Below are 18,244 nucleotides of genomic sequence, written 5' to 3' on the forward strand. Positions count from 1 at the left end.
GCCGCTCAAGCGGGTCCTTCAACGGGAGCCGGTGAAGCGACCTTCGCAGCGAGTCCGCTGACGCCGTCACCGGCTCCATCCATGGAATCTTTACCGTCCATCGTCCGACGAGCAACGCCCAGGCGACGACTGATGCCCACGACTGCCGCTACGCCTACTCCTGCCGTACGAACGGCGACGCCTGCAACGGCGAATCATACCGCGCAAGCGCCTCACCCACGTCAGCCACGATATCCCGCCACGCAGCCAGGTATACCCGTGGGGCGTTTCCCCTCGCCTCCTCATAGAGGAGAACACAAAACCTTGGCAAAAAGCGACCAGTCGCTACCCACCGCTGATTGTGGAGGTGCTTCCCGACTGGCCGACGCATTTCCGGGAGCTCAAAAAGCTACTCGGCCACACACGTAGCGGACGCCCGTTTGGCAAAGGCGTCCGCTTCATCCCCAAGTCGGACCAGGAGTTCCGCCACATCCAGCGCTACCTCACGCAGCTGGAAAGTGTCGCTGGAATCTCCTGGTTCTGCTACTCGCTCCCCGCGGAGAGGAGCGCTAAGGTAGCAATACGGGGCCTCCCGGCAAACACAGAGCCGGCACAAGTGGACGCGGAGCTGCGTGAGCTCGGATACGTCCCGGAGCACGTGCGCGCGATACCCGCGCGCCCAGGCAGACCGGGATGTCTGATGTTCGTGCAACTCCAGCGTATGCCAAATCTCATCCCGGGTAAATATGAGGTGCACGAGCTCCTCTGTATGCCCGGGATCACCATCGAGGCGTGGCACGGCAGAAAGGGACCAGTGCAGTGCCATCGCTGCCAGCAGTTTCGGCACTCCTCGCACAACTGCCACCGGCCCATTGCCTGTGTGCGGTGTGGGGACAACCATCCTGCACGAGAGTGCCAGCGCCCCAGGGAGGACCCGCCGACGTGAGCCAACTGCGGTGGCGCGCACACGGCGAACAACGCAAACTGCCCGGTGTTCCGCAAAGAGACGCGCAACCGCCGGGCGGGCACCATCGCACGCACCGCCTCAACAGCGCGCGCGTATCCTCCCACTGCCCACGCATTAGAGGCCGACGCGCCCGGCTCGCTCATGGCTGCCGCCAATCAGCCACGGCAACCGGTTAAACGCCGACGCAAGCGCGGGAAACGCGCTCAAGCGCGCCAAGGCGCCCTACCTGCCGCACTACCTACTGCGACACGCGCTGCTGTGCCCGCTGCACCGCAGCCTACCGAGCGCAGTACGAAAACGTCCAAGCCCACCGTGGTCGCCGCCCCCGCAGGGGGGACGAAGGCGAAGCGAGTGACGCCGCTGGACCCGCGACTCACCAAAGTTATCAGCACATTGAATCATGTGCTGATGGCCATCCAGGAGCAGATCCTGGATTCCGCTGATCCTGGGTTGCATCACGGAGCTCTGCACCTTTTATGGCTGAGCTCCGCATCGTGTTTTGGAACGCCGACGGGCTTTCATCACAAAAAGCCCGTCTCTTCAAGACTTTGCTTTCTCAGCGTCGAGTGGACATCGGCCTGATCAGCGAGACTCACCTCAGACCGGTAGACAAGTTGAAGGTTTCCGGATACAACGTCTACCGGGAGGACCACGCCTCGCCGATCGGGACTGCTTACAGGGGATTAGCAGTCTTGGTCCGTCGGAACGTCATTCACCAACTGCTGCCAGTACTGCGGTAGTGAGCCCAGATGGCAGACGCCTCCTGGACGACGCAGATCGCCACGGTTACCAGGTGCTAGGACCAGAGATCCCGACGCACTACCCGTACTGTGCAGCCCACATTGACATAGCCGTCACGTGCGGCCTAGCTGCCGCACCGTCGTTAGACGTTCTGGATGACCACCTCATCTCCGACCACCAAGCAGTCCTCTTGACGCTGAAGACAACCCCGATGACGACATCGCTGCCTTCTCCGAAGCATCGCCAGGACTGGCGAATCTTCGCCGAACACATGGCCGAACATTCGCCGTCCTTTAGAGTAGAGAGCCCTGCAGACGTTGATCGACTCGCCACGGACCTCAGCGCAACAGTGTCCAATGCGCTTCGAGAGTCCAGACTCGACGCTGCATCTACTCGTAGACAACCCCAGCTCCCCGATTAGACCCCTCATGGCCAGTGACGGAACCCCACGTTACCGAGCTGAGGATCGAGCGGAGATATTTGCGGACTACCTGGAGACGCAGTTTACACCCAACCCGACCGCAGATGTGCAGCACGTAGAGACCATCGAGCGACATGTGAAGAACTACTTCGAGTCGCCGATAGTACCGACAGAAGACCCCGTCGTGTTCTCCCCCGGACAAGTCCAAAGGATGATTCAGCGAACTAGACTGCGCAAAGCCCCCGGCCCGAGTCACCAACGAAGCCCTGCGTCACCTACCTCCGCGAGCAATCGCGACGCTGACGCGGCTCTTCAACGGAATCCTCCGTACCGGGCACTTTCCATCATCGTGGAAGCTCGGCCGAGTCATTCTGATTCCCAAGCAAGGCAAGAACATCATGCTGCCTGGGAGTTACCGTCCCATCACTCTTCTGTCCACCACCTCGAAAGTCTTCGAGAAGCTACTGTTGCTGCACATCACGCCGCATCTTCAGCCACGCGACGAACAGTTCGGTTCCCGTGCCGAACACTCCACCACTTTACAAGTGACAAGGGTACTGCACCATCTCGCTACCGCCTACAACAAGCGAGAGCAGTCTGTTGCAGTATTCCTCGATATGGAGAAGGCGTTCGATCGCGTCTGGCACGCCGGCCTCGTGTACAAGCTGTCCACGTCTACTACTCCCCGCCGAGTAGTTAAGACTGTGGCCACCTTTTTGGAAGACAGACGTTTTCAAGTGGCGGTTGAAGACGCTCTGTCCACGGAGCGCCCCATCCGAGCTGGTGTGCCCCAGGGAAGCTGCCTGTCGCCCGTCTGCTACAGCAGATACACGGACGACATTCCAGTCGCCGACGGCGCCATTTTAGCGCTGTATGCCGACGACGCGGCGTTCATTACCACCTCGCTGAATGCCTTTTTTTTGTCCTAAAAAATAAATTACCCCAGGAGGGTACCGGCTCTTGTAGAGCCGGAGAATCCCTCCCCGAGCATTCGCGCTCGGGCTGCCCCTCGTATTCTGGGGAGGGCACAGTACCGCGTATGTCACAGGACAAACAGGGCAGCAACACCACGGCACCCCGCTCCACGCTTAATGTGGACTTTTGTAACATCCGGGGAATTCACTCCAACTTAAACGCCGTCCACCACCACCTTGAGACGGCGCAGCCGGCCTTGTGTTTCCTTACGGAGACGCAGATATCTCGACCTAGCGATACGTCATATTTAACGTACCCCGGGTACAAAATTGAGCATAATTTCATGCCTCATGCCGGGGTATGTGTGTACGTTAGGGAGGATATCTGCTGTCGCCGTCTCGGCAATTTTGAGGGTAGGGGCCTGTCTACTCTGGCTCCGCGTAGATTTAGAGGACCGCGTCCGCATCTATGCGTGTGTCTACAGGTCCCATAGTGGTAACGCAGAAACGGATCACCTCATGGGCTGCGTTCAAGCGGCATTTGATGACGTGCTTGCTCAGCTCCCCTCCGCTGAAATCGTAGTCTTGGGTGATTTCAACGGGCACAATGCCGAATGGCTTGGATCACGTACCACAGACTACGCAGGGCGATCTGTGCATAATTTTGCATTGGCGTATGGTCTGTCCCAATTGGTTGAGTCGCCGACGCGGCTCCCGGAAGTGGATAGCCACATGCCGTCCTTATTAGATCTTCTGCTGACTACACATCCCGATGTTTACCAGGTCTCTGTCGACACCCCTCTCGGAACGTCCGACCATTGCCTGGTCAGGAGTGTAGTGCCTATCCGACGCCAACGTCGCAGACCACCAGCGACCCGCCGCGTTTGGCACTACAAGTCAGCAGATTGGGATAGGATGCGTTCCTTTTTTGCATCCTACCCTTGGGGCAGGGTTTGTTTCCTTTCATGGAATGCATGCATTAAATGCGGCATGGATATTTTTATACCAAGCTCTGTAGTACCGATCGGTGGCAGATCACAGCCCTGGTTCGATGCGTCAGTTAAAGCAGCATCTGACTGCAAAAAACAGGCGTATCGAACTTGGGTTGCGGCGCTGGGCTCAAAGGATCCGAACTGCAAAGTTCTGAAGAGGAAATATAACTTTCTTTAAGATTCTCCTTCCAGATAACTATGAGCAACTAAATGTTTTTCTTAGACTTTTCATTTTTTATAATGTTATACAAATTAAACATTTAAAAGTCTGTCCGAGCGCTCTTACCAACTGAGCCAATCGTCTGAGTGACGCATATGAGTCGAAAAATGAGATGTAATTATTGATTATATAAAATTTCTTTTTCGAAATTTTGTCAGAAAATGCAATATTGATACAGTCGTTTTTATACAGATGGCGTGCCTCGGCAGATAAAGTTGGAGTGGGTGGTGTGGAGGCGGCGCTATATCGCGACCCAGGGCCCCACGCCCGCCACGCTCGATGCCTTCTGGCGCATGATATGGCAGCACGACGTGCGCACCCTGGTCATGATCACCAACCTGGTGGAGCGGGGCCGGGTCAGTACATAGGGCACCAGAGCTGCACCCAGCTCCGCGGAACTACATTCAACACTTACGGCCTTACAAATAAACTTGGTATATTCAAATTCAAATATTTTTATTCAAAATAGGATGTGACATCACTTATTGAAAGTCAAAAACTACCACCCATTCCAAAATGAATTCCTGAGAAGAATGGACGCAACAAACTCAGCGGGCCTTTTTTTTTCATCGAATAAATATGTTTACAATGTAATATTGTACAATTAAACTTATTATTTAATAGCCTGAAGGCGGTATAATATTATACCTGAGAATAAACCAAGTATATCCAAAATGTTGAATATATCGCTGACAACACTGTCAATGCAATGATAATTTCGAAGTTGACCGAAAGTCAAGCAGCCTTGCAGATAAACGCGGGAAAAGTTATACATCCGAATTAACAAATTATGTAAAATGTCTATTAATTGTAAATATTTTTCCATATTCTAGGTTTATTCTTAGGTATAAATTTATACTTATTTATTTGTAAGGCCTTATGATAATAACGCTACACATTTGTTTGTTTCTTGTCCATATGGACAGTTAGGTAAGTTAGGACTCTGGAATCGTGAGTGACATTACTGTTCTGAGCTTGTTTTAATAATAATAATAATAATAAAATATTTTATTGGCGCTTTCGCCATTTTTCCATTGTTCTGCAGAAGTTTGTGAGTTTGGTCATGCATTTAAAGTACATAAGAATGTATTTATTCCGGAATACGATATTTCTTTTTTATAGACTTTATTATAGTGTACAATACTGTAGTACATTATTTTGATCTATCTCGTAGGGTTTAGCCAGCGTTTGCGATGTAACCGCAAAGAAATATGTGTTTATTGACGACATCTATCTATATACATGTAAAATGATGAACTGTATCAAAATCCATTGTGTAGTCTTAAAGATCAAAGCATACTTTAGACTTTGTCTTATAGTCAGTAGTGATGTGTGATGTTGTTACAGCGGAAGTGTGACATGTACTGGCCGGCGGGCGGTCGCGGCAGCACGGCCCAGTTCGGGGACGTGCACGTCATGTTGGTGTACGAGGACGTGCGAGCTGCGTACACCATACGACACCTGCGGGTCACCACGGACAAATCTGTTAGTGTTGTTGTTCATCATCTATTTTGCTCCAATAATCTTCTCATCAAGCTTCTATCATTATTCATGATTCGCCGCCAGTAAGTGTCCCGCAAGACTGCTATGCTTTACAAAGCCCAGGAATGGGGCCCACAAAATTTAGTCCAATGCAACCCCAAGAAAACACAAGTTTGTGTGTTTACTGCTTAAAAGTCTCCTTTGTCATATCCCCTCGATTCGAGATCACTCCTCTAAGTGCCACAGCCTGTATCGGTATACTTGGTTATATCGAGCGACGTTCAGTTTCGTGGTCTCACTTGGAAGAGAAGGCCAAACTGGCATCTAAAAAGCTTGTTGTACCTCCGTAAGGCGTACAACAAGTTTACAATATAAAGCGCAAATTCGGTCTCACATGGAGTACTGTTCTCACCTCTGGGCGGGAGCTCCCCAGTACCAGCTTCTTTCATTTGACCGCATACAACGAAGAGCGGCTCAAATCACAGGCGATCAAGTGATCCGCAATCGCCTTGACTTTTTAGCTTTGCGTAGATATATGCGTTCTCTCTGCATCTTCTACTGCATTTATCACGAAAAGTACTCAGAGGAGCTGTTCGGGTTGATTCCAACGGCCGATTTCCACCACCATTACGTCAAAATGCAAAATATCACCCGCATCACGTACACGTCTGGTATTCCACAATTGCGTGTTTTGCAGTAAATTTCTTGCACGCACAGCCACTTTGTGGAATCAATTACCTGCTGTTTTCCCGAAACGATACGACTTAGGGACCTTCCAGAAGAGAGCATTCTTCTACCTTAAAGGGTGGCAACGCATCTGTTGTTGCGGATGTCCATGGGCGGTTGCCTCACCTCATATATAAATATCAAAAAGTAGAGTGTTGTATTTTTTTATGAAAATAAGGGACGAAATGATCAGCAATTTCAGCTGATGGTAATTGATACGCCATGCCCATTACAATGTAGTGTCGCTCAGGATTCTTGAAAAATCCATAAATTCTGAACGGCAACACAATTGCGCTCGTCATTTTTTGAGACATATGATGTTAAGTCTCATTTGCCCAGTAATTTCAAAAGTTAAGGCACCCTCAGAAGGAAACACAATAATGATTCCACATTACTGCTTCACGGCAGAAATAGGCGCCGTGTTGGTACCCATGATCTAGCCGGCATCCTGTGCAAAGGAGCCTCCAACTGGTGTATGTGTACAGGTGGTATATTAATAGTTGGATTAAAAATTTGCACAATATTCAGAAATTGCAGGTAAACGATACAAACTCGGAAGGCGAGAGTGATTCTGGCATCGTCCGCGAGGTGGTGCAGTACCACTACACCGTGTGGCCCGACCACGGCACGCCGCGACATCCACTCGCCGTGCTGCCCTTCGTCAAGGCGTGCTCCGACCCCAAGGTCGTGCTCGTCCACTGCAGGTGAAGTCCTGTTCCATTACCAGACGCTTATAAGCGACGACTTCTTTCTTTTTCTATACCCATCGTTATAAGTTACAGAAAATCATATATTATGACCCAGATATACTTACTCTATGTACCAGGTAAAGAATAGACACAAGTATTATAATAATATATTTTTTATGACAATAAGGGGGTGAGACGAGCAGCCGATGGTATTTGATACGCCCTGCCGTTGCACTGTAGTGCCGCTAAGGATTCTTGAAAAACTCAAAAATACTGAGCGGCACTACAATTGCGCTCGTGACCTTGAGACATGAGAGATGTTGTCTCATTTATTGCGCATTAATTTTACTAGCTACGGCGCCCTTCAGACGGAAAAATAATAATGCTTGCACATTATTGCTTCACGGCAGACAAAGACGCCGTAATATAGCCGGCGTTCTGTGCAAAAGGAGCGCCTCACTGGTTAATACCAGTAAGATAATCCTTACTTATATATACGTATGTACTGCAGTGCGGGCGTGGGGCGGACGGGCACGTACATCGTGATCGACGCGCAACTGAACCAGCTGCGGCTGACGGGCACTCTGTCGCCGCTGGGGTTCCTGTGCCGCGCGCGCTCGCAGCGCAACCACCTGGTGCAGACGGAGGAGCAGTACGTGTTCGTGCACGACGCGCTGCTGGAGTACGTGCGCTCGGGCGACACCGCCGTGCGCTACGAGCGCGTGCGCCCGCACCTGGCGCACCTGCTCGCGCCGCTCTCCGACACCGAGCGGGCGCGCCTCTGCGTCGCCGACACTCCCCGACGTAAGTGTATGTTAGTGACCCTGTCTACTGAGCTGGTGGCTAGGTGCGAACATTTATATGATGATAAGAATGTTAGCTTCTGAGTTATGGATGTATGTTTGAGTAAGTATATTGTATTAAATATATCGTTGTCTTGTACCCATACATATTACAGGCTATGCCTAGTTTGGAGCAAGATTATTACGTGAGTGATCTGGGCCCGAATAAAGCGACTATTAAAATAACAAAGAGTCGATATCAATAAAAGTGGGTAGAATATCCATTACTTTCGCGATGATTCGGGTGCAGTGTGGCACCCGAATCGTCCAGATCGTCCACTTAAGACGCTTAAGAATACAAGGAACGACGACGAACGACAGCCTGCAAAAAATACCCCATCTCTTTCACTAGTCTCACCACACACTCTTCGCCGTCGTTCGTTATATTGTGTAGACCCAATATTACACCTCCCACTTCTGAACACATAGTCCCCACGCGTTAGAACAGGGACGGAATCTTGTCATATTAACGTCTGCATGATGTCAGCAGGCAGTTATCACTATGCAACGGTACATTTGATTGGCTATTTTTATCCGAATGTTGTGATTTTTATTGAGTATATATTCCCCAAGTTTGTCTTTAATCAATTCGACACGTGTTTCGCTTCTACAAGAGGCATCGTCTCACCTGGAGCACCTAATTCAATAATTGTTTTTTTTATGCAATAGCAGAACAAACGAGCGTACAGATCAGCCGATGTTAAGTGATCACCGCCGCCCACATTCTCTTGCAACACGAGGAATTACAAGAGCGTTGCCGGCCTTTAAGGAAGGTGTACGCGCTTTTTTTTGAAGGTACCCCTGTCGTATCGTCTCGGAAACACCGCACAAGGAACCTCATTCCACAGCTTTGTAGTACGAGGAAGAAAGCTCCTTGAAAACCGCACTGCAATGCAAGTGCAACCGCACACATCCAGATGGTGGGGATGATATCCTAACTTGTGGCGTGTCGTGCGAAGGTGGAATAAGATCGTGGAAGGTCAGTAAAAATTCAATAAAAAGTTGACCAAACTTCAGCGTCTGGCAGACCACAACGTGTTGGTTTTTGTTGTAGTGGCTGCCTGCTCCGTCTTAACGCGCGGGGATTATTATTCCACCTATCTCGTACTGTTTTGTCGTTACTTGGTCACGCCAGGGAGTAACTCATCGCCCACAGCGTCTCTCACCTTCGATCTTGTCCAACACGAATTCTCCAAAAACTCATTACAAATGGAGTCTGTTTATATCGGTTAATGTTGTTAGGCAGACGATACAACTACATATCTAGATGGTCTATTAGTGAAGATTACGTGGGAATAGAGTGTTTTTATGAAGAAGGGACTGTTTCATGCTGGTCACGTGATGATAAGTGATTGACTCTCTTGTTGTCTTCTAACATCAGAGCATTGACTGCCTGTAAAGTGGGTGTAACAAGGCCGGCTTCAAGAGATACTCCACCTTGCAGTTACCAGAATCCCAGATATGAAGGTACCTTCCCAGGTATTGCTATTTTCCCGAACCGATACGACTTAGGGACCTTCAAGAAAAGAGCATACTTCCACCTTAAAGGCCGGCAACGGATCTCTTGACACCTGTTGTTTCTGATATCTATGGGCGGTTGCCTCACTAACTATTCAGTGAGCCTCTTGCCCAAATATACCCTCATATATATAAATAATATTAATATTCCTTCATGTTATACCTGTGAATGACATACGAATCGACTATATCTGTCAAGTCGTGCTGTCATTGCGTTCCCTTAATCCCGCCCTACAAATTCTACGGACTTGGGACAACCTTATTCCTCTTAGTCCCCAGAGTTTCTAATAGAACATTGTATTTTATGTACTCGCTTTCCATAAGCTTTTAATTTCAACAGATGACGTCACGAACCCTGCCGATGACGTGACAAGTGTTATCAGCGACAAGACCGTGTTAGAAAATGGGAGTGTGTCGATGAAGACAGACGACAGCGAGCCTAGCAAGTCGGAGAGAGATACAAACAACAGCAAATCAGAAAAGGATACAACTCAAACAAAATCGGATCGAGACAGAGATTCGGTCCAAATCAAGTCTGAACGTGATAGAGATACGCCTGTGAACGGGGAGGAAAGTGAAGGAGTGTACGACCTGGCGCCGCGCTCCACGGACACGTATAGTAGGAAGATGGCGGCTTATAATAGTATGAGTGAAGAAGAGAAAGAAGAGATCAGACGGTGAGTTATATTATTTGATTAAGCTAAAGTTCTACCAAATACCATATCTTTTTTAATTAGTATATATCATTAGCCTTATTTTGAATATCTGCCTACTTAAATACCTTTTATTCTATTATCTACGAAAAGGGACGGTACGAGCAGATGCCCACCTGATGTGTCATTAACTGCTCCTTAAAAATATACATGCAAAAAAATCCAAGTAGATATGGCATAAAATTTTGGATTTTGTGTGACCGTGAAACAGGATATTATTATAATGTTTATTCAATTCAGTGTTGTCAATGGAAAACTCCAGGTAAGTGCTGCGGAAAATATCAGAGAATGCGTGTAATTCAAGATTTAATAAACTTTTTTTTTAAATCGGGTTTATATGACCCCAAGGCCCTAAGGCGTGTACATAGTATTTGAAGACTTGAGGAATGTTAAAGCCAGCCATTTAATGGTTGCATAAATTTAGAATCGCCCCCCAAGAACTTCTATATAGGTAAATAATACTTTATTAAATGCATTGTAGAGCGAATCGTGTCGAGAACTACGCGCTACTGGAGCGGATGCGCTCGTTGGCGAACAGACAGAACGTGGTGCGTGGCCCGCCGCCCGTCAACCTGCTGGAGAAACAGTATCAGGTATGAACAATAATACTATTGATTGGAATCGACCGGTAACACACCTCCAAGGTCTCTGGCATGTCCATGAGCAGCGGTTATCACTATATATCTGTAGTGGCTGCTTGCTCGTTTGCCTCCTCCCAAAAACAAGTAAATTTAACCACAAAATCATAAATCTTCGTTAGTCTAGAATCTAGATTCTAATATGATACTCTACTTTTGTCCTTTTAATCAACACAATAATTTTGTTACCCGCACAGCCGAAATATATACAAACAACATACAAAATATGTCTTGCGGATAAAAATTGCTCACCTTAGTCTTCAACACGGACGAGTAAAAAAATAAGGACTCTGTGTCACCTAACATAACAGTGAGGCACCAAAACAAGCCGGTAAACGTGTAAATACACAGCCCCACGCATACACTTACACTGATACAAGCCGATCGGTCACCATTATGAGATTTGCCATCGTCTGTGATAGATCAGTTTGCGTCGCAATAAAATATTTTAAAAATGCCGCAGTGCGTTGTGAAAAAGTGTAAAAACAATAATATAATAGAATTTGTGGATATATGATTATTTAACGGAGAAAAAATTGTGTAACTGGTATACCCCGTAACCGCACACACACTAGGATAAATATGCTTCACTTGCTAATATCACGGCGCGAAGTCCTTCTTTTTTTACTCGTCCGTGGACTTGATAAATTTCTTAGGCCGCGTTTCCACCTGAAGATAAGTTCCGCGAAAAATGTCCTACAGTATTTGACAGCAGCTTGCAAGTGTAAAACCCATTGCAAGTGCTGTCGCGACAGTTTGTCAATCGCTTCCTGTGAGTAGTTGCGCGAAAGCATGTCTAAACATGTCTGCATCGACTCGCGACAGATCTCGCTGCTTATCGGTCTAGTTTCGTATATCTCGCAGCAAGTGTCATCCGCACGGCTTGTGTTTCTGTTTAAACTGAAAATAATGAGTCAACGGCAAAGTCGTGAATGGTTTCGTGAAGAAACTATAAAGTTAATAGGATTTTAGGAGTGCAATCCTTGTTTGAGGGACAACCGGCATGCAAATTATAAAAACCGAATTAAAAAAGGTCTGCGCTTAATAACACCTCTAAATCACCTCGAATTAAATTGAAATATTGTTGACCATCTTCCAGTTGTATTTCACGTAATAAATTATGGTAGACACCAGCTTCACGTCTCCTAGAAGCTCTTTCTCGAACAAAAATTTATATTTTTTTTCTTATTCACCAACAAAATTGTTAATGCTACACGTGTGCGTCTTGGCGGCATTATTTGACAGTATAGAATAGAATAAATTGTGATAGTTCATATCGCGACACTTGTAAGCTCTCGTATGTAAACACCTCCGCGATAAGTTGCAATCCGCGAACTTCTCGCAAGACATTTATAACAGATATAAATTGAACGACATGTAAACACTATTGCAAGAACTCATGCAAGACTTTCGCGAGATTGCTTGCAGATGGATCGCGGCCTTATACACATCCACAAAAAAGCATTCGACATCTATACTGCCGTGTCACTGTAACTGATGTAAAAAACCGATCCGTCTCCATCTGTGCGAAAGCACACAGCCAAGCTTACGAGCCGGTCAGAAATGGTTATTGTTGTGTTTTTACTAGGTATTTATATATTGTAAAAAAACTGCATTAGAGTGAATGTAAACGTTTAGTAAACAGATATGTACGACAATGTTGCAGCTTATTACCCGCTCCGCCGTAGAAGCGAGCGTGTGCGCTCGCGCGCCGCACAATGCGGACAAGAACAGGGTTGGTGGCGTGCTGCCGTCCGACTGCGCGCGAGTCATGCTCGTGCCCAAACCGGGTGTTGAAGGTTGGTGATACGTAACTTCACTATAAATTATCAACGTAGCCTATATTATGTATTTGATCATACTAGATAGACTATGACAGCTGTGAAAACGTCGAAAAAAATTTAGTTTAAAGTTAACCTCTATTTTGAGCAAGGCACGTACTATAACACAAAGCGTCACACAAATGCGAGTGTGAGACGTAAGAGTGCGAGACTAGAGGTATAAATTAAATAAAGGTAATTCGGAACTGCATTTTCACCGTTCTAATTTTCTACTAGTTTAAATTCGAAGTGCATATCATAAACTATCATATAATGAATGCAACAATATCTATTTATGTATTAGTATTTGCGGTGACAAAATATTCACGTGTCAAGACGAGGTTGATGATACGAAATACAAAACATTTTCCGGTTGTCTATTCGTAAAGTAATATTATATATAATTATAGAATTTATTTAAATATGTTACTCTAGTAGTAAATCTTGCTCGAGCTGTCTGCGTTTCCATCATAGCGAAGTACATAGATATATATCGTCACTTGCAGGCAGCGACTACGTGAACGCGTCGTGGGTGTGCGGGTGGCGCCGCATGCGCGAGTACGCGGTGGCCCAGCGGTGCGCACGCGCAGGAGCGGGCGCGGCCGAGCTGTGGCGCCTGCTGTGGGACCACACGGGCCAGCTGGTGCTGCTGCTGGGAGACCCGCGCCACGACGTACGTCTCACACACACACTTCATTTTTGCCTATATCACCGCCTACATTCTCGCGCAACAACAGAGTAAACACAGGAGCATTGCCGGCCTTTAAGGAAGGTGTTTTTATTGAAGATACCCTATGGACATCACTTCAAAATATGAAGTTATCCAACATCATATTCCACAAGGCCATTTTGTGAAAGAATGTGCCAGCTGCTGTGACCAAACGATTTAGTAACCTTAGAGAATACTCCCATTTAAAAGGTCAGCAACGCATTCTTAGGCCCCCCATAATACATAAAATAAGGGGTCAAACGAACGCAGGCTACTTGATGGTTAGTGATCACTGCCGCCTATACTTTCTTACAACAAGCGTTGTCGGTGTATTTTTGTAAGTGTAAGGTAGGTGTAAGCGCTTTTTTTTAAGGTATCTATGTCGTATTGATTCAGAAACACCTCTCAAAGAAATAAGTTCCTTAAAACCGCACTGTGGAGGTACGCCGCACATTCAGGTAGTGACGATGATGTGTGTGTTTATGTTGTGTGGCTCGATAATGATCACGATGATAGATTTTGAATTCCTCTTCGGTTCGCTCACTTCCGGTACTACCAGTACGTACCGCCCAATTGACTCCAGACGCAAAACAAAATATAAAATTAGTGTAAAGCAAACTTCTTAGCACGATTAAATTTGTTATTTAAACTAATCATTTAAATTTTTCAGAATGGGGAAGTTTTCTGGCCAACGGAAGACGAGCGGGAGTTATTTGTTGCTAACTTCAGAGCGAGCTTTGTGTCTAAAGAAATTTATGTGGCACGCAGAAGAATAGACAGAAAGCCGAGTGAATCACCCACGTCACCAGAAATTAACGGTTACCGTCGCCAAGACGGCTCTGAATGCGCCGACGATGAACGACTAATACCAGAAAACTCACCAGTATCTAGTACCGAACCCACCTACCGCTTCGACCGAACCGAACTTCGACTTGATTCGCTCAACGGACGAGATCTCTCGGCGCGGAAATCTATAGCTAATGGCGATCTTTTTTCGTCTCTTACTGAGAAAAAAAATGGACCGAAATCCCCAAGAAGTCCTTCAAAGATGTCCCTGAAAAACTTCAAACTAAGTTCTCCAACAAAATTCAAGTTTCCCGACTGGGGAAATAGGGCAGGTTCTCCCCCAGAAGAACCTCCCCCACCACCCCCAGTTATACCATCTCTAACTGTAGAAGAAGAAATGGAACTTCATAGGCCGTGCTACTACTTTGAAAGAGTAGAGTCAGTGCCAGAGGATATACCCTCAGACCGTTTAATCGAAGTGACTAATGTTAGTGTTCATTCTTTACAAGACGATTATCAGTTAAATGTTAAGTTTATAAAGTGTAGTGAGTGGCTATCGGGTGACACTTGTGAATATACAACCGGTTCGCCAGATGACAATCCGTTCGTGCGTGCGGTGCGGGAAAGTGACGGTGATAGTAGAGAAAGTGCGATAGATAGACTCATAGAGCCTTATAGAGACTCATTTGCGTTGATTGAATTCATGTCGGGATGTCAGATGGAGTACAAGAATGGACCTGTTGTTGTTGTTGATGAGTGAGTATTTTGTTGTAACACGTAACATAACAGCAGCAAATGAGCCTTTATTTTTTCAGCAACAGATATATTTACTAGCTTTTGTGGAAACATAAATTTTTGGAAATATTTTCATATTATGATGTTAATGTTGAGAACAACACTTTTGTATTTGCGATATAAATCAACCTCTATTTTTAATGGAAAAGAGGGACAAAAAAGAGTTCGGCTCACTTGTTTGTAAGTGATTACTACCACCCAAAATGTATTGCCACACCAGAGGAATAATACAATCATTGCATGCCTTTAAGATGAGTGTAGGTGCTTTGTTTAACTACGTATACGTTCACGTTGATAAATTCAAATTTTTTTATTCAAAATAGGATGTGACATCACTTATTGAAAGTCAAAAAATCTACCACCCATTCCAAAATGAATACCTCAGGCCTGAGAAGAACGGGCGCAACAAACTTAGCGGGTCTTTTTTCATCAAAAATTTGTTAACAAAGTTATTATTTGTACAGTGAAATTTATTATTGAATAGCCTGTTCGTTCCATTCACAATCTGTGGTATCATTGAGAAAGTAATTTATGTTACAGTAACTTTTACCACATTAACGTTTTTATACGCTTTATATTAGCTTCACCTGTATGTTTGTAACCGACTTCTTTGGGCGCTAGATTTCGTTCAAACTTTGTAGATTTATCGAGGACCGATGACATATACTAATTTGATAAAATTATTCAATTTTTCAATTTGCAAAATATGTTTTTTGTTAGTTTATATAATTTTCATCTATTGTCGATAAGGCAGGAATTGATGTTAAAGTACTTAATAGTTTTAAAAATACGCTTTTATAGAAAATTTAACTAAAAAATGAAAAATAAATAATAGTTAAAAAAAACTAAAAAGCACGCTTTATACCAAATTCAACTAAAAATAGAAAATAGTGTAAAAAAAAATATGTTTTACTGTAAAAAAAGCGTGGGGTGCTTTTTAAGATATTATAAAAATAATAATTCTTCTACACCCCCGCTTTTTTTTACAATAAAATATAATTTTTTTTACACTATTTTCAATTTAAATTTATTTTCTATTTTTTAGTTGAATTTTATATAAAGTGTGCTTTTTAGTTTTTTTAATTATTATTTATTTAACAATTCTTTTGAATAACGTAAAACTCTTGTTTTGAACACTTTCTAGGATCTTGTTGTAAAAGCTTATGTCTGTTCCTGGTGTTAACATTACGGTTATTACAGTTTCTAGCAAATTCACTTATGTTCCAATGAACATACATTATATTATCAAAAATAAATTGATAGATACGGCGGATGGCGAGCTTTGAGTTTCTGCGCGCTGAGTGCGGCGTGCGGCGGCGTACGCAACCCGCGTGTTCAAGAGCCGGGTGCGAGGCGGGCCGACGGTGCGGGCGAGGCGGCCGACGTGTACCGAGCGTGTGCGCTGCAGGCACATGCGCGTTGTGCCGCACCCCGGGCACCCTTCCCGCCCTCCGCGCTGCTGGCGTGCTACTGCGCGCTCGCCAACTACGGGCCACTGCTCGCCGACGGTCACACTTGAGGTAATCACGATCGATGTTTATATCGACTGCCTTTCGCTACCAGCTGAGAATTAAATGGGCCATCGGCTAGATGTCTCATAGAAAACATACACATATAAAAATATACATATAAAAATGAATTGCTGTTCGTTAGTCTCGCTAAAACTCGAGAACCGCTGGACCTAATTGGCTTATTTTGGTCTTGAATTATTTGTGGAAGTCTAGAGAAGGTTTAAAAGGTTAATAAATAGGAAAATGCTCGGGATTAAATAAAAACAACAATTTTGTTTTTCCTTTGATGTGTCCATACATAATTTCTATGAGAGAATTTATTGACGCACGGTTTGACAGTTCTGCTGTGAAACAATTTCATTACTTAATTCTTGATGTTATGATATATTATTGACAAATTCATAAAATACATTATTTTATTTATTATATACAGAACAATGTCTGTCGGGTCAGTTAGTTAACAATAAAAATAAGTATAGGTCCCAAATCGAAATAAAAACTATCCTATCTCTCAAGTTGGACTCAACTGCACTCCATGAAGTCCTTTCCCCTTTAAAGTCCTTTCATTAGTTTAAGTGTTCACTGGAAACAAGCATCAGGATACAGGATTTACATATATTAAGATACTGTTATCACCGACGTTTATAGATAATTGCCTATATAAGATATCTCAATTTTTAATTTATTGTTTCTCTTGCTTTCAGATCCGGAAAGGAGACAAGTATATTATTAAAATACTCACTGAGTTGTACGATCAACTTAGGGTATAAAGTATTAGTCGACCAAAAGGAATAGATTTGAAACTTGTTTCGAATGAATAATGCTGGACTGATATTTGCGCTTTAAACAGTTCAATAATAAAGGCATTGGGCCTTTTTTAGCTCAGAAAAATACATTTGAATTTTGAGCACTAATGTTGGTCAAAACATTTGCTGTATATAAATTGTATAATGTTATTCACTTGTTATACATAAGTAAGCCTAAAAGCCTGAAGGTACAAATTTGGCAGAATATTTGTCGTAATTCCTATGTCTTTAGATTCTTGTGTGGCTTTGTATGTCGAGCTAGTAAGTCGAGGTTATTTCTTATTGTACTTTTAAAAAGAAACTCTGGGTGACTAAACAGTTTTGGCAAACCGATACACTAATTAATTAGCAATTATTAACTTCAAATGACTATCTTCAGAGTAATTGTCAAATATTTAAAGAAAGTAGGGTAATATTTTATTATTTTATTGTTTAATGACAGAAGCTTGACCAGAAAAGAACGTGTTCTAGATTATTGTCCCCAATATGACAAAATTACCAAAATAATGTTTCGTACAGGGCTACTTTATAGTTATGTTTTTTGACAGAGAAATGTTTGAAATGGTTCTGCACTAATGACATCGTATTTAAGTATCTATCAATCTTAGATTAAGGATTGGTCTCCGCTGCGCTCCAACTAGTTACCGCGCTACCTGGGTGGAATCTTGACACTCAATGGCATCTTTTCATATTTTGTAACATACATATTGACATTGATAAAATAAAAAATACTTACGTATTTCTTTTTATAAAGTTTTACTACATAACCTAGCATTTTAGTTTCAATTATTAGCAAAGAGATTGGCTCGAGTACACCCACGTGGGCGTGTTATTAGTTGCCGCACTTTGCGACTACGCCTGCGGTATCTAGTTGGAGCGCAGCGGAGATCAATACATAATCTAAGCTATCAATTTACATTTTAATATTGTTTAAATCATGTATATTACACTTTTGTGTAACATATTTTACACTTT

At 44.6% G+C, this 18,244-nt stretch overlaps 1 protein-coding gene across 1 annotated transcript in view; it reads left to right on the plus strand.

Moving 5' to 3' along the window:
* LOC126974763 (uncharacterized) overlaps nucleotides 1-17,322 on the plus strand; it is a 60,519-nt gene extending 43,197 nt beyond the window's left edge. Inside the window, exons 12-22 of the mRNA XM_050822420.1 lie at nucleotides 4,427-4,590; nucleotides 5,582-5,719; nucleotides 6,971-7,146; nucleotides 7,643-7,935; nucleotides 9,832-10,168; nucleotides 10,686-10,797; nucleotides 12,509-12,641; nucleotides 13,169-13,335; nucleotides 14,042-14,913; nucleotides 16,216-16,472; nucleotides 17,168-17,322. Of these exons, the coding sequence (XP_050678377.1) occupies nucleotides 4,427-4,590; nucleotides 5,582-5,719; nucleotides 6,971-7,146; nucleotides 7,643-7,935; nucleotides 9,832-10,168; nucleotides 10,686-10,797; nucleotides 12,509-12,641; nucleotides 13,169-13,335; nucleotides 14,042-14,913; nucleotides 16,216-16,471 (2,648 nt within the window). The 3' untranslated portion in view covers nucleotide 16,472; nucleotides 17,168-17,322. The remainder of the gene's footprint in view (nucleotides 1-4,426; nucleotides 4,591-5,581; nucleotides 5,720-6,970; nucleotides 7,147-7,642; nucleotides 7,936-9,831; nucleotides 10,169-10,685; nucleotides 10,798-12,508; nucleotides 12,642-13,168; nucleotides 13,336-14,041; nucleotides 14,914-16,215; nucleotides 16,473-17,167) is intronic.
* Nucleotides 17,323-18,244: the final 922 nt, after the last annotated feature.

Source organism: Leptidea sinapis, chromosome 33, assembly GCF_905404315.1.
Source record: "Leptidea sinapis chromosome 33, ilLepSina1.1, whole genome shotgun sequence".
NCBI lineage: Eukaryota > Metazoa > Arthropoda > Insecta > Lepidoptera > Pieridae > Leptidea > Leptidea sinapis.